The 17281-nt window shown below is 43.7% G+C and overlaps 1 protein-coding gene and 1 long non-coding RNA gene across 3 annotated transcripts in view; one reads left to right on the top strand and one right to left on the bottom strand.

Moving 5' to 3' along the window:
* The window catches only part of LOC146403400 (uncharacterized), a 1275680-nt gene that overhangs the window by 197924 nt on the left and 1060475 nt on the right, over positions 1 to 17281 (top strand). The window lies entirely within an intron of this gene.
* Positions 1 to 17281, bottom strand: part of HEBP1 (heme binding protein 1) — a 30836-nt gene that overhangs the window by 5719 nt on the left and 7836 nt on the right. Inside the window, exons 2-4 of one of the 2 annotated variants that reach the window (XR_014845333.1) lie at positions 14797 to 14935; positions 12185 to 13755; positions 11086 to 11362 (exon numbers count right to left, since the gene is read on the bottom strand). Coding sequence is in view for 1 of the 2 variants with exons in the window: in NM_001011509.1 (NP_001011509.1) it covers positions 13575 to 13755; positions 14797 to 14935 (320 nt within the window). In the remaining variant the exon portion in view is untranslated. Of the gene's footprint in view, positions 1 to 11085; positions 11363 to 12184; positions 13756 to 14796; positions 14936 to 17281 lie in introns of those variants that run through there. The other variant, NM_001011509.1, reaches the window with a different exon arrangement.

Here is a 17281-nt window from a genome sequence, read left to right as displayed (position 1 = left end):
GCCGTGGACACAGTTCTCCAAGTTCATGGGCACATCTGAATTAAGGAACACTAATAAAGCGCAGTGAGCTTCTCAAAGGAAAGAAATGAGATGTCTGTAGTCTTTTGTCTGTAAGTCTGTTAACAAGCCTCTACGTCTCCATCTTCAGAGCAACTCTTCCTCCAGGGCTCTGTGTTTTATCTCACCCAACCATCAAAACTCAGTATTCCCAACCAAGAATCTGGTTACCATAGGAACTGAGGAAGGCCCCCACACGCCCTGGATTCCAGAAATACAAAAGGAACTGACTAAAAAACGTCTGGAAGAGCTGGGATGGGGGAATGACGTAGGCATCAGTGACGTGAGCTGACAGATGGAGGCTTTGGTCCAAGGTCCAGAAACTCACAACATGTTACCTCGAGGGGAGCGCCCTGGAGCAGGCACGCAGCGAGGAGGAGGAGAAATGGAATGACTCTCTGCCTGAGCATCTGACTTGGTCTAAAACTTTCACAATCAACAGGTCAGCACAGACTCACGGCGAGTCTGCTATGCAGACAGCGCTATGCTCGGCAAGAGGAGGCTAAGATGAAGAGCTGATAACTCACACCAACAGGGAGGAAACGTGACACCACATGGCCTTTCAATGGATCCGACTAAACCAGGCTTACTGAGTTGAGCACCACTGGGCAGGAAACACACCCTCGACAACACAGAGCCGTAAAGATGACGGGGGAGCCTTTCCATCCAGGCAAGGTCTAACTGTCGTGGGCAGAACAGAAATACACACAGATTATGCAGCGCAAGAGAAAACACTAGAGTGGAGGTAGGAGGTACACATGGAGTGCTCCAGGGGTGGGGCATAGGGAAAGATGGGTTCTAACTTAGAGGGCAAAGGGAAGGATGCTATGGAGGGCATGACATCAAGCAGCTACCTTTTTTTTTATTTCCTGCTGCATCTGTGGCACACAGAAGATCTGGGTCCAGGGATCAGACCTGTGCTGCAGGAGTTCTCATCATGGTGCAGCAGAAATGAATCCGACTAGGAACTGTGAGGTTTCGGGTTCGATCCCTGGCCTTGCTCAGTGGGTTAAGGATGTGGCGTTGCCGTGAGCTGTGGTGTAGGTCGAAGATGAGGCTTGGATCCTGCGTTGCTGTGGCTCTGGCATAGGCCGGCAGCTGTAGCTCCAATTTGACCCCTAGCCTGGGAACCTCCATATACTGTAGGTGTGGCCCTAAAAAGCAAAAAAGCAAAAAAAAAAAAAAAAAGAAAGAAACCTGTGCTACAGCAGTGAGTGACAACACCAGATCCTTAATCTGTTAAGCCACCAGGGAACTCCTCAGGCAGTATTTATCATACGCCTCTTCCTGATGCTGCTGACAATGAACAATGTGACAAAAATCCCTTCTTCACAGGGCTTCCCATGAGCAGAGGCTGGGAGGGGCTGAGAGGAGCTGGCTGCTTGAGTGAAGGTCTGGGAATGGATACTGCATGTGTGTGTTCAAGGTGGGCTTTGGGAGGTGGGGGTGGGATGCTTTGAGACCAGGCTAAGGTGTGGAGGGCTGCACAGGCCATCACAGGCCATTTTACCAGGCTTCCCTGTAGAGCCTGCAGTGAAGGGGACCTAACCCAAAGTGTCCCTTTCTCATTTTATCAATACCTTGGGCTCTGGTCCTAACTCCCCGGTGTGCCTCGGGCAGAAGCCCACAGCCAGAGCCAGAGAGCAGGGGGAAGCAGTGTGACAAAAGCACAACCCAGAAGAGGCAGAGGGGCTAAAACTAGAGCCAGTCAGGAGGCCTCGGGCAAGAGGTGAGGAAGAGAGATGGCTGTGTGGATGGAGGAGGTGACTAGGACTTGGCCACCGGCGACGTGGAAGGTGAAGGCGTCAGGGTGGATCTGAACAGGATGGGCAGGGTGGAGGGGACCTTCCGGGAGACAGAACACAGGGGTCGGGGTGGAAGGGCATCAGAGTTCCCTTTGGACATGTCCATTTGGGGGACACTCAAGGGGGTTTATGGACACAGGCTCCTAGGGGGGGCCTGGGAGCAAAGGCAGCCGTCTTGCTGATGTGGGCTCATCCACTGGATATGGTGATGTGGTGACGGAAGCTCCTTCCAAGTACCAGTTTGTAAAAGACCAGAGGAACAACTGAGCAGTTGAGCGGAGAATGAAGGGTGATTAATCAGGTTTTAGATACAGAATGTTATCCCTGGAAGCACTTAAAGGTGAGGTGGCTTAAATATCAGAAGCACCCAACACATCTCCATCAAATGCAACGAAACTTCCCTTAGTACACACATTCTGTGCATAACTGTCACCTGTTCAGATGGTGCTTAAATTCCTCCAGGGCAAGGGCTGCACTGCCTTGTCCTCTGTCCATTTTACCTCCAGACAGGTTATGCCCGAATATTTTTCACTTTGAGTAGGATTATGCTTCCTTGTAATTTCAATCCACAGACACCACCTCTTAGATCTGGAATGCCACTGTCCTGAAATATCTTGAGATACTTTTTTTTTTTTTTTTTCCTAGTCCCCACACTAGAATGTTTCTCTCGCCTCAAGGAGCAGCGTTTTGGCTTATTCCCAACTCTATTTTCAGCACCTGAAACTATTGCTGACATAGAGTCAATGAATGAAGATGTGATTTTTTTTTTTTGAATGAGTGAATGAATGAATGAATGTGTAAATAGCCCTGCTTTGGTCTTTACTTTGAGTCTGAGGAATGATAAGACATTCAAGGGAGCTGGACAGAGGTCAGGGTAGAAAGTTGCTGATGGAAGGGTGACAGCTGAAGCTATGGCACCAAGATCTCCAGCGGGGAGAGCAAGAAAAGCGAAGTGCAGGGAAGGCAAGAACCAAGACTGTCATTCATTTACTTATTCACCAACTGTTAACTGAGCACTTATTAGAGACCAGTCAAAGGCCCTGCCCGAAAGAACATTCTAGTGAGGGAGAGGACAGTAAATAAATGAACAAATAGTTATATAATGCAGATGATGATAAGAGATATGGGGAGAAATAAAGCAGAGTAAAGGGGCAGAAAAAGATAGGGAGTTTTTTCTTTCTTTTTTTTTTTTTAAGGCTGCACCTGTGGCATATGGAAGTTCCCAGGTTAGGGATCGAATCGGATTGGCCACTGGCCTATGCCACAGCCACAGCAATGATAGATTCAAGCAGCATCTGTGACCTACGCTGGATCCTTAACCCACTGAGAGAGGCCAGGGATCAAACCCGCATCCTCATGGATAGTATGTTGGGTTCTTAACCCGCTGAGAGACAATGGGAATGCCCAGAGAGCTATTTTTGTTGTTTGTTTGTTTTTTGTCTTTTTGCCTTTTCTAGGGCCACTTCCCGTGGCATATGGAGGTTCCCAGGCCAGGGGTCCGATTAGAGCTATAGCCACCGGCGTGCACCAGAGCTACAGCAACGCAGTATCCGAGCTGTGTCTGCAACCCATACCACAGCTCACGGCAACGCTGGATCCTTAACTCACTGAGCGAGGCTAGGGATCGAATCTGCAACCTCATGGTTCCTAGTCGGATTCATTAACGACTGCGCCACAATGGGAACTCCAGGGAGCTATTTTTGATAGAACTGTCAGGTGAGGCCCCTGGAAGTTGACACAAGAGCTTGGGTGTTGGGCAAGTCAAGGAGGCAAGGCTGTATTATGTCGCCCATGGCCCAAACCTCCTGTGATGCAGATGATGTTGGGACACCCTAGGCGCTTAGCCAACACTGGTCTACAGATCTCCTAAGTGTAATTATAGGAATAGCCTAGGGGCTGAGCAGCTGGACCTTTCTTTCAAACTCCTCTTCCTCTAGGCCAAACTTCCCAAGCTGCACTAGCAGATTCTCATTCAGAGAGAGAAACAAGTCAGCAACCCTAGAGGCATTGCTTCTGAGCTGACAAAGTACTGTCATATACACAACTTCACTGGACACTCCCAACAATGCACCCTAATTTCTATTTTTATTTTATTTTAGCTGTGCCTGTGGCATGCAGAAGTTCCCGGGCTAGGAATTGACCCATGCCACAGCAGTAAGGATGCCCGATCCTTATTGCTAGTCCACCAGGAAACTCTGCTAAATTCTATTTTATTTTTATTTTTGCCTGTGCCAGCAGCATGTGGAAGTTCCTGGGCCAGGGATTGAACCCACATCATAGCAGCAACCTAGGCGGCTGCAGTGACAACAGCAGATATTTAACCTGCTGCACCACAAGGGAACTCAGCTAAGTTCTATCTTTTTTTTTTTTTTTTTTTTTGGCTTTTTAGGGCCACACCCGCGGCATATGGAAGTTTCTAGGCTAGGGGTCCAATTGGAGCTTCAGCTGCTGGCCTACCCCACAGCCATGGCAACACAGGATTGGAGCCATGTCTTCAACCTACACCACAGCTCATGGCAATGCTGGATCCCCAACTCACTGAGGGAGGCCAGGGATCGAACCTGCGTCCTCATGGATACTAGTCAGATTCGTTTCTGCTGTGCCACAATGGGAACTCCAAGTTCTATTTTATAGATGAGAAAAACTGAAGCTCAGAGACCCAAAGGTATAAAGCTCATAATTATTAAGAGTTTAGGTTGTAACTCCAGTGTATCTGCAGTTTGACTTTTTCGGTTCATTCTAGTAAAACTTTACCTAATTCTCAGAAGGCGGTAAAGCCAGGAAGAGAACAGGCTGGCATTCCCTGAGTATCTACCAAACGACTAGCATTGTTAGCCTTTTGCGGATATCACATTCGTCCTCACAGAGACCCCAGGGGGAGGTACTCTTACTCCCATTTCACAGATGAAGACACTGAGGCACAGACAGGCTTGGAGAGATGCCAAAGGTCCTCTGGCTGCTCAGTAGCGCTGAGCTTGGAGCACAGTCACCCTGACAATGAGCTCCGGGGTTCCAGCTCTTTCCTTTATGCCCAGACACTGCGTTCAGACCACGGAAGTTTTGTCACACCAGCAAACCTCTCCTGCTGCTGGTCTCTGCTGAACTGCACCAAGGAGCTGAGCTCTAAGTGGCCTTAATAGAGGGACAGTGTAAGTGTGAGAATAATTCTAATATGGAAAAAATTCTGATCCTGTCATTTTTTTCACAGCCTTCTGTTCGTTTAAAAAAGCACTTGTAGGCACAACACTGCAAATCAACTATAATAAAAAAAAAGAGCATTTGAAAAAGCACTGGTAATACATAATGCTAATCAATGTATAATCCCTTTGTAGACATCCCTTTATAAGGTTATAAAAAAGGAAGACCAAATTAAGGATGTAAGGCTGAGAGTTCCCGTAATGGCTCAGTGGTTAACGAACCCGACTAGTATCCATGAGGATGTGGGTTTGATCCCTGGCCTTGCTCAATGGATTAAGGATCTGGTGTTGTTGCGAGCTGTGGTGTAGCTTGCAGATGCAGCTCGGATCTGGCATGGCTGTGGTTGTGGCCTAGGCTGGCAGCTGTAGCTCCAATTCTACCCTTAGCCTGTGAATTTCCATATGTCATGGGTGTGGCCCTACAGACAAAAAAAAAAAAAAAAAAGAGGATTTTAGAATGAACTTTGTCATCTACTGCACTCAACTGTGTAGTTGAAACAATGCTTGTGCCTTCTGCTATGCCAGTAACTCGGCCTTCCACAGACAGGAACTTTTAGTGCACACTCGACTGTGCAGTGACACCAAGTGGATAGTTGAGGAACCACCAGATACTAACTTTGGATCAGATGCTAACTTAGGTTAAAAAAAAAAAAATTCACTGAGCCAGGCTAGATACCATATTTGTCATTCTCCTCTGTTTAAGCTGCAGTAAAGGAAACTTCTGCACATCTGGTGTGAATAGAACCTTTTAAAGTGATTCCTTTTTCCACCAAAAGGAACCAGGGCTCCTTGCAGAAATGGCTAATCCAGCTCCAGAGCCAGACATGTCAAGATGTGCTTGAAACACCGAATCCTATCAGAAACCAAGGAAGTCACCAGAGATCACCAAGGTCACGTCAAAGGACCAAGAAACTCATCTGAAGAGGCTTCACTGGCCAAAGATGGGACAGTTTGGGCATCAGTAAGAATAATAGCTGCAAAGTATTGAAAGACATTATGTTGGAATTCATATGTTTATACTGATACTCAACCCCCCCCCCCGAGATCAAGGAGTTCCCTGGTGGCCTAGTGGTTAAGGATCTGGGGTTGTCACTGCTGTGGCTTAGGTTTGATCCCTGGCCCTAGAACTTCCTCATGCCGCAAGTGTGGCCCAAAAAACCCAACACCAACACCAACAGAGGTGAACACTACCTACCCTTTGGAGGATGTCAGGAAGTGAAGTCATTATTTGGAAAACTGATAGAGGGATGGCACCAAGCTGAAGAGAAGGTACTGGCTTTTCCCCCCAGGACTCTATCTCAGGGCAACCAAAGAACAGACGAGGGGAAGTTTCTCTTTACTGAAGTATTCCAGCTAACAAATGAGGAAGGAAGAATAGAAACTATTATCCTCTGGAGGTCGAGTTAATGGCATAGCAGAAGGCACAATAGCTCTAAGGAAACAAGGTACCTGGGAAATGACGGCCTACTGTCATGAATATCACAAAAAGAGAGCCAAGTAAATGCAGGAGCCCCAGATGGAGGCACACAACCCCAGCTATGAAACATCCTTGCCCCAAACTCATACTTTTTAAAAATGTTTTTAAAAATTCAAGTATAATTGATTTACAATGCTGTGCCAATGTCTGCTGTATGGCAAAGTGACCCAGTCATGTATGAGAAAAAGAATGTATAATAATATGAGAAAAATAATGTCATATATATATATATATATACACACACACACACACACAATATGTATATCGTATTATATACACTGGATATTTTAAATTAGTTTAACATTAATGCATTGCTGTTAAAAATGTTAATATAGGAGTTCCCATTGTGGCGCAGTGGTTAATGAGTCCAACTGGGAACCATGAGGTTGCGGGTTCCCTGTGAACCCTGAGGTTGCAGGTTCGATCCCTGCCCTTGCTCAGTGGGTTGGGGATCTGGCGTTGCCATGAGCTGTGGTGTAGGTCACAGATGCGGCTTTGGATCTGGCGTTGCTGTGGCTGTGGCTGTGGCACAGGCCGGTGGCTACAGCTCTGATTAGAGCCCTAGCCTGGGAACCTCTATATGTTGTGGGTGCAGCCCTAGGAAAGACAAAAAGACAAAAAGAGAAAAATAAATAAATAAATAAATAAATAAAATGTTAATATAGGCGTTCCTGTCATGGCTCAGTAGTTAACGAATCCGAATGGGAACCATAAGTTTGTGGGTTCGATCCCTGGCCTTGCTCAGTGGGTTAAGGATCCGGCGTTGCTGTGAGCTGTGGTGTAGGTTGCAGACGTGGCTCGGATTCTGCGTTGCTGTGGCTGTGGTGTCGGCTGGTGGCTACAGCTCCGATTAGACCCCTAGCCTGGGAACCTCCATATGCTGAGGCTGTGGCCCTGGAAAATACAAAAAGACAAAAAAAAAAGTTAATATATATTATACATAAGTAAAAATGTTATATATATAATTACATATATTACATAATATACATAATACATTCTTTTTCTCATATTTTCTTCCATCCTGGTCTATTCCAGGAGACTGGATTTTGTTCCCTGTGCTATACAGTAGGACCTCATTGCTTACCCATTGTAAATGTGGTACTTGGCATCTACCAACCTCAAGCTCCTAAACTCAAACTTGAATCTGATCATGCCTCTAGTTCCAATGACTGATTTATGGGCATTACTAGGGACAGAGGAACGTGTTCAAATGCCACAGAAAGGAAACCAGCAAAATCAGACTGTGGAAAACACTGGGACAAATGATCCCTAACCTGCAAAGAAAAGTGAAAAAGTGTGGTGGTGAGGAAATCTACAAGTTAATAAAAGCTTCAAGGATGTACCAGCTAATTGCCACGGATAGATCTTATTTGGATCCAGATTTAAACAAACTGTAAGAACAAATTATGGGATAATGGGAGAAAAGTGAACACTGGATATTTTAAATTACTTTAACATTAATGCACTGCTGTTAAAAATGTTAAGAATAATGAGACATTATGATTGTATTTTTAAAAAGTCTTCACTTTGCGGAGATCCGGTCATGGCTCAGTGGTAATGAACCTGACTGGTGTCCATAAGGATGTGGGTTCGATCCCCCGCCTGGCTCAGTGGGTTAAGGATCCGGCTTTGCGGCTTGGATCCAGAGTTGTTGTGGCTGTGGTCTAGGCCAGCCGCCGAAGCTCCGATTCTACCCCTAGCCTGGGAATAGCCTGGGAACTTTCATATGATGCAGGTTCAGCCCTAAAAAAGCAAAAAAAAAAAAAAAAAAAAAGTCTTCACTTTGAAGTATTTATGAATGAAATAATAAAATGTCTGGAATTCACCTAAAAATAATTTAGGGTAGGGACTGGGTGGAAGTTGTGAGTACACATGACACAAAACTGGCTTGAGTCAGTGATCATTGAAGGTGAGTGATGGGTGCACACGGTTTCATTATTTTATTCTCTATCTTTTTATAAGTTTGAAGATTTCCATACTAAACAGTTAAAGGCAAAAGAAAAAAATTGGACCAAGTCTTTCTCCTGGGTTTGAGGGGGAAAAAAACAATTAGAAACTAATCCCGGAGTTCCCGTCGTGGCGCAGTGGTTAACGAATCCGACTAGGAACCATGAGGTTGCGGGTTCGGTCCCTGCCCTTGCTCAGTGGGTTAACGATCCGGCGTTGCCGTGAGCTGTGGTGTAGGTTGCAGACGCGGCTCGGATCCCGCGTTGCTGTGGCTCTGGCGTAGGCCGGTGGCTACAGCTCCGATTCAACCCCTAGCCTGGGAACCTCCATATGCCGCGGGAGCGGCCCAAGAAATAGCAACAATAACAACAACAACAACCAAAAAGACAAAAGACAAAAAAAAAAAAAAAAAAAAAAAAAAAAAGAAACTAATCCCTTCTACTTGAAGTCTTATGTGACCTGATTTAATTGCACCAACCTCATTCTTATGAAATAAGAAGGGGCAAAGGGAAGGACTAATTACTGAAACCTACTACAGGTCATAAACATTAAGTAGGCTATAAATCATGTCTTAATAAATACCAAAAGATACTCTCTAATGATAATCCTATGAGGTAGGTTATATTATTAGCTGCTGGTCTACACCACAGCCACAGCAATGCCAGATCTGAGCCACATCTGTGACCTATGCCACAGCTCATGGCAATGCCAGATCCTTAACCCATTGAGCAAGGCCAGGGATGGAACCCACATCCTCATGGATACTAGTTGGGATCCTTTCCACTGAGCCACAATGGGAACTCTGAGGAAATTAAGTTTTAAAGGAACTAACTTCCCAAGCATCATCTAAGATTCATTATATTACTCCAGGCTGCCTCCCAAGTTACAGGAAAGAGGATGGAAAGGACAGAGGATGAGATGGCTGAGACACCTGGGGTGCAAGATTTAAGGAGGCACTCACTCTCAGGGCCAATACTACATACACTTGGACAACTGTGAGGGTGAGTGCTTCCTTAAATTTTGCACAATAGGTGCCCTGTTTCCCCACCCAAGTCCCTGCCCAGGGAAAAGATATTCCTGATAACATTTAAGTAGAGTTTGCTTCCTCTACAGCCACCACAGTGAAGGCTGAAAAGTCTGAAGGACTTTTTTAGACTCCCAAACGAGCTGCCCAGCTGCAGTCCACTCACTGTCCCCTGGGGAGCTCTGCATCACCTGGCCTAGGACTGCCCAGAGCAGCCAGGCTTACATTCTCAGCATTGGTGCAGAGCTGGAGCAGCTCAGCTAAATAGTAACTAAGGCTGGAGGCCCCTGAGAGTGGACAAAAACTGTCCAGTGCGAGATTATTCATATATTTATTTTTCACGAGCAAGAACCAACCCCAACCTATGGCTACTCCTGGAGAAGCACCTGGTCTCTGCCTGTCACACAGGAATTGTCTGACAACTGGGGAGTCACGGATTATCGAGAAGAGAACTGGCTTTTGAGAGGAGAGTGGGACCCAAAGAATAAAATCATGCAACCACTTGCGCCTGTCATTCTCTACAGTCAAAGGAACTTGACCCCAGTGGGGCCCTGGAAACAGGACTAGACTCATGGAGTGCATGTGTGCCCTGCTCAAAGGACCACAGACCACAAATGACTAAGGGGGTGGTGGTCCCACTCTGGCATATGCCCCCTGCCCTTCTGGCATTCAAGGGGAGTGTGGGGTGAAAATTAGGTATCGCCTGCCCTTTATGCTTCCCTCATAGTCATGACCCCAAACTACAGCTTGACTTAGGTGGTCCCTAAATCTGTCAGAACCCTGCTGTGGCTCATGTACGGGCTCAGCTTAAGCTGAGGGGATACTCTCTATTATCTAAGCTACTTTTGCAACTGGAAATGTCTGTATGCTGAAGCCTGAAGAAATTTATCTATGTATTTATTTATTCTTTCTTTAATTTTTTTGTTTTTTGGTCTTTTTGTCTTTTTAGGGCCGAACCCGCAGCATATGGAAGTTCCCAGGCTAGGGGTCTAATCAGAGCTTTAGCTGTCAGCTTACACCACAGCCACAGCAACACCAGATCCGAGCTGCATCTTCGACTTATACCACAGCTAACGGCAATGCTAGATCCTTAACCCACAGAGTGAGGCCAGGGATTAAACCTGCAACGTCATGGTTCCTAGTTGAATTTGTTTCCACTGCACCACGACAGGAACTCTGGCTGAAGAAATTTAAATGAGAACTGTTGGGACCTTTTTTTTTTTTGGCAACCTCTGTGGCATGTGGAACTTCCTGGGCTGGGGATTGAATCTGCACCACAGCAGCAACCCAGGCCACTGTAGTGACAATGCTGAATCCTTAACCTGCTGCTCCACAAGAGAACTCTGCAGTATTTCTTACTTAATTCAACAATATGAATTTACAAAGAGAAATTAAGACGACAATCCTGTTTACAATTGCATCGAAAAGAACAAAATACCTAGGAAAAAACTTAACCAAGGAGGTGAAAGATCTCTATGTTGAAAATTATAAGGCATTAATAGAATATTTGGAGAGGACACAAATAAATGGAAAGTTATTCTATGTTCATGGATCGGAAGAACTGACATTGCTCAAATGTTCATACTGCCCAAAGCAATCCACAGATTTAATGCAGACCCTATCAAAATTCCAATGGATTTTTTTTTACAGAAAAACAATCTTGGAGTTCCCATTGTGGCGCAGTGGTTAACGAATCTGACTAGGAACCATGAAGTTGCAGGTTTGATCTCTGACTTGCTCAGTGGGTTAAGGATCTGGTGTTGCTGTGAGCTGTGGTGTAGGTCTCAGACAAGGCTCAGATCCTGTGTTGCTATGACTGTGGCATAGGCTGGCAGCTGTAGCTCTGATTAGACCCCTAGCCTGGGAACCTCCATATGTTGCGGGTCAGGCCCTAAAAAGCAAAAATAAATAAATAAAATATAAGTAAAAAATAAAAAAATTAAAAATCATTGCAATTCTCACTTAAAATTTAAAAAAATTAAAAAAAAGAAAAACCACTTTAAAACTTGTATAAAAGTGCAAAAGACCCTGAATAGCCAAAGCATTTTGGAAAAAGAACAAAGCTGAAGGCATCATATTTCCTGATTTCTAACTATATTACATAGCTATTATAACCAAAACAGTATGGTATTGACATAAAAACAGATACACAGATCAATGGACCAGAAAAGAGTCTCCAGAAATAAACTCATGTGTAGATGGTCAACTAATTTACAACAAGGAAGCTAAGAATGCACAACAGGGAAAGGACAATCTCTTCAACAAATGAAACGGGACTTCTGTCTTACACCACACACAAACATCAACTCAAAATGGATGAAAGGCTTGAACATAAGACCTGACCCTGTAAAATTCTGAGAAGACTCCCTGGGTGGTAACCTCCTTGACATCAGTCTTGCCATAATTTTTTTGTATTTGACACCAAAACCACAGGCAACAAAAGAAAAATTAACAAGTGGGACCTCATCAGACTATGAAGCTTCTGTACAGCAGAGGAAACCATCAACATAATAAGACAACCTATCAAATGGGAGAAACTATTTGTAAATCATATACATGTAATGAGTAAATATCCAAGATATATAAAAACTCACACAGCTCAAGAGTAAAACAAAAAGAAAAAGAAAAACAAACCCAAAAAACCTGATTAAAAAATGGGCAGAGGCTCTGAATAGACATTTTCGCAAAGAAGGTATATGAATGGCCAACAGGTACATGAAAAGATGCTCAATGTCACTAACCCTCAGGGAAATTCAAATCAAAACTACAGTGAGATGTCGCATCACACTTGTAGAATGGCTATCATGAAAAAGATAAAAATACCATATGATATCACTTATTGTGGAATCTAAAATATGGCACAAATGAACCTATCTATAGAATAGAAACAAACTCATGGACAAAGAGAACAGACTTGTGGTTGCCAAGGGGGAGGAAGAAGGAGTGGGACAGACTGGGAGTTTGGGGCTGGTAGATGCAAGCTATTACGTTTAGAATGGACAGGTGATGAGGTCTTGCTATAGAGCACAGGGAACTATATCCAATCACTTGTGATGGAACAGGATAGAAGATAATATGAGAAAAAGAATGTGTATACATGAATAACTGGGTCACTTTGCTATACAGCAGAAATTGATGGAACATTGTAAATGAATTATAATAAAATTTTTTAAAAATAATGTTGCTATAAAATAAATAAATAAATTGGTGCAGCCACTATAGAAAACAGCATGGAAGTTCCTCAAAAAATTAAAAATAGAACTACCATGTGGATCCAGCAATTCCACTTCTGGGTATATATCCAAAGGAAGTGAAATCGCTAGCTTGAAGACATACTGGCACCCTTATGTTTGTTGCAACACTATTTACAACAGCCAAGATGTAGAAATAACCTAATGGTCCATAGACAGAGGAATGGATAAAGAAGATGTGGTGTATACATATGAGGAAATATTATTCAGCCATAAAAAGAAGGAACTCTTGCCATTTGTGACAACTTGGATGGAGCTTGAGGGCATAATGCTAAATGAAACGTCAGAGGAAAGGAAATACTGTGTAATCTTACATGTGAAATTACAAAAACCCCAAAAAACCAAAAAACTGAACTTATAGATAGAACAGATCGGTGGTTGCCAGAGAGTGGGAAGGTGGTGGGTGAGAGAAATGGGTGAAGATGGTCAAAAGGGAGAAACATCCAGCTCTAAGATAAATTTAGCCCTGGGGATGAAACACACAGCAAGGCGACTGTAGTAACAATACTGTCCTGTGTATTTGAAAGTTACTAAGAGAGTGGATCTTACAATTTTTCATCTCAAGAAAAAAATTTAACTGTATCAAGTGAAGGATGCTAACTAAATGGCAATACTTGTTGCATAATATATATATATATATATATGTATCAAAGCATTATGGCGGATACTTTAAATGAATGCTATGTTAGATGTCAATTATTTCTCAAAACGGGGGTGGGGGACATAAATTGAGTGCAAATGCTCACTGCAGATGATTCAAGGAGTGGTTAGGGAAATCAAGTGCCCCCCCTGGGATACGCAGAATCATCTCCTTACAAAGAATAGACGGTGATGCTTTCCCTCTCCTCGATCTTAATGCTGTCATCGCTGGGAACCGGTGGGTTGCTTTGAAATTCATTTGGAATCCGGAACCAGACTTTTAATTTCTTCTGTAGGGAGCCACCGTCGCTGGGGAACACGGCAAAGGAAATAGGAACGGTCATTCCCATCCCAATTCCTGAAAACACAAACCCCCGCAGAGAGAGGTGGGTATTAGAGACAGGAGCTGTTCAGGCATGTGGAAGATCTGCTAATCTCACTCTTCTTTCAAGACAATACTTTTTTCTTGAAATTAGTAATAAACATTTCAGGCATTAAAATATATTGTCAGACACATACAAAACACCTCTCATTTGTATACACTGGAAGTAAGTGTTAGGTGGTAACTGTATAAAATGAAATACAAAGCTGCCAGACAAGAATAGCTGGAGAAACTTAAATTATAACAAAACTTGTATCTTCCCTGTTTCTTAATACCTCAAGCACCTGTGCTAAAAATAGAACATGCTAAAAATAAAAAATACCCCTTTCCCTATATTACTAGCTGCTCCCTAAGCTTGAGTTCCCTCTGCTCAGTGCTCCTGGCCACTCTGTTGGTAGATAAACCTGCTTGAGATCTCATTGCTCCCATCTCTGCCTCCTTCTTCCCTCACCGTTTCTAACAGTAAGAGCACAGTGATGCAACTCATCTGGAAAAAAATTACTTAGTAATATATATCAAGACTGTAAATATATCTGTATCTATTACTTCCTTTCTAATTGTCCATTTTAAGGAAATAATCCAAAATACAGAAAAGGCTATAGGTCACAGGATTTTCCTTACAGCAGAATTTATAATTGTGAAAAACTGGATTCACATAAATGTTCCAAACAGGAGTGATATATTAAAGCAAATTACAGGCACAAGATACAGTATGATTTAGCTATTAATAATTATGCTTAAGATAATAATTATTTAGATACAGTGGAAAATAATTATGAAATAAGTAACAGAAGCAGGATATATTGTGTTTAAAAAGCCTATAAAAATACAAAGTCAGGCGGACGCTGGCATCAAGTCAGTGGGTCTCCCCAGAGCCTCCCTGCTCAGGTAGCACAGCAAGCTCATGTACCACTGAAACAGTGACAGGTGCCTTGTGGCCACTGTACTTTCCATCGACGAAATGAGACTATGCCATACTGGCCTATGAGACCACAGCCAGTCCTTTAGGGGACTCACCTTTGTCATTGGAACCTCCCACATATTTCATCACTTTGGGCATTGCTTCCCGTAGAGCCTCATCCACAGGCTTATCTGTCATTTCCACTGTGGCAAACTTCCCACCTTCACAGGCCCGTTCCTCATAGGAGATATCTTGCTAGAGACAGAGAACATGCAGTGCTTAGGAGACAGCAAGTAGTAACATGTGATGGCCCTAGAAGCAGTAAAAGTCCAGTGACAAGAGGCACAAATGACTAAGGAACTTTCCATAAGGAGCCTGAGTATGGCGACAGGGGAAGAGATAGGCCTGAATTGCAAGAGCCATGAGAAACTGATTCTGGGATTTCTTACAGAGGTATAGGAAGCAGAAAAAACCTCACAGAGTTCATTTTCTTAGAGAAATAATAGAAGATATCACATCCTAAACCACCCAGAACATCCCCAGAATGCTATAAATATATGTTTCTGAGATCAAAGAGCTCTGAGAATTAAAAATACAACAGAAACAAAAATTCAGTAGAGAGGTTGGAAGATAAACTTGAACGAAATATTCCAGAAGGTCAAGTAAAAAGGCAATGAAGTAGGAAATAGAAGAGAACAGAAAATCAGAGGATGAAGCCAAGAGATCCAACATCTGAATAATGGGAGATCCAGGAACTGAGAAGACAAAATTGCAAAAGAGGAAACAAAGAAATACAACAATGATCCCACAAAACTCTAAGGCCCCAAGATGAGCCTCATTCTAGTTATCGGGGCTGCAACTCAAGTAGAATCAGATGGATGGACTTAGAAGTTATAACACTCGGAATTCCTATCATGGAGCAACAGAAAGAAATCCAACTAGGAACCATGAGGTTGTGGGTTTGATCTCTGGCCTTGCTCTGTGGGTTAAGGATCTGGCATTGCCGTGAGCTGTGGTGTAGGTCGCAGACACGGCTCAGATCTGATGTTGCTGTGGCTGTGGCACAGGCCTGCAGCTACAGTTCCGATTCGACCCCTAGTCTGGGGACCTCCATATGCTGCGGGTGCAGTCCTAAAAAGACAAAAAAAAAAAAGAAAAAAAGAAAAAAAGGCATATGATAGAGGACCTGGCTGCCCCAGGCTGTCAAACAAGCCTTCCTATGACTGAAGCAAACTGTGTTATATAAACCTGGGGTATTTTGCTCTTTCTGAATCTTCTTAGACTGCAGATTCAACTTCCAAGGGGTTGTAATGAATCTCTATGGGGCTGTGAGTAACCTATATAGTCTGAAAAAAAAAAAAATATATATATATATATATTGTCTTTTTGTCTTTTCTATGGCTACACCCGTGGCATATGGAGGTTCCCAGGCTAGGGGTCTAATCAGAGCTACAGCTGCCGGCCTATGCCACAGCCACACAGGATCCAAGCCTACACCACAGCTTACAGCAACGCCAGATCCTTAACCCACTGAGAGAGGCCAGGAATTGAACCCGCAACCTCATGGTTACTAGTCAGATTCATTAACCACTGAGCCACGATGGGAACTCCTGAAAAAAATATATTTGTATACAATATTCTATATTATAATTTTATATTACAATTAAATTTTACACCTGGAATGCAAAAATACCTGTTGTTTTTGTAATGAAAAATTCAAGGAGAGTAGTGAGAAAAGGGTCAAGGAAATCTGAACGCAAACCCTGACAACCAGTTTCATAAACTTCCCTTCACATAGGTCCAGGGAAACTGTACCAGACCAAGAATCAAAAGGCCCCAAATCGGCCTTGACTTTGGGGCACTATACCCACTTAGCCCAAGATTGCTGTAGGGACCTCCCCTTGGTGAGTGCGATACTTCCAAACAGCCATCAGGAGCAAACTGTGTTACGTAAACCGGGGGTATTTTGCTCTTTCTGGCTCCATCTCACAGCAGAGACCAGACCTGGCTTTCATTTGAGGTCCCCCTGAATCTGGCCACGTATAATGTTTTAAATCCCAGAAATGCCACTCAGTGAGTCATAGGATTTCTGCCTGAAAGAGGTTTTGCAGTTCACCCAATCAAACAAATTTTACCAAAGAGGAAATGAAGAATCAGAAAGATCAAGTTGCCCAAGACCATACAGCTGCTGCATGGTGAAACTGGAACCAGCATTCAAATCCCCAAACTCTGGTCTAATGCTTGTCACAAGGCACCACGCTCCATGGGGGATGATGTGAGCATTTGAACCTCTTTCTTCAGCTATCGTAGTAGTTATTTCTGATAGACATTTGTGGGAGTTCCCTGGTGGCCCAGTGGTTAAGGATCTGGAGTTGTCACTGCCGTGGCGCGGGTTTGATCTCTGGCCTGGGAACTTTGACCTGAAAGAAAAAGGATGTTCGTGTGCCTGTGTCAAACTCAGAACAGGAGCATCAAAAGTCCTTTTGATGCAGCTCTTTCTCTTAGAAATAGAGAAGCCAATGACCAACTCTCAGTGAAGAAAGAAAGAAAAGAAAGAAAGAAAGAGAAAGAAAGAAAGAAAGAGAGAAAGAAAGAAAGAAA

This window comes from Sus scrofa, chromosome 5 (genome assembly GCF_054392235.1).
Source record: "Sus scrofa isolate SSC_HxYL_T2T_F1_AM1 chromosome 5, Sscrofa_HxYL_maternal_Yorkshire_Landrace_v2.0, whole genome shotgun sequence".
Taxonomy (NCBI): domain Eukaryota; kingdom Metazoa; phylum Chordata; class Mammalia; order Artiodactyla; family Suidae; genus Sus; species Sus scrofa.
The sequence above is the reverse complement of the archived record's forward strand: the minus strand, read 5'-3'. Positions and strand labels throughout refer to the sequence as shown.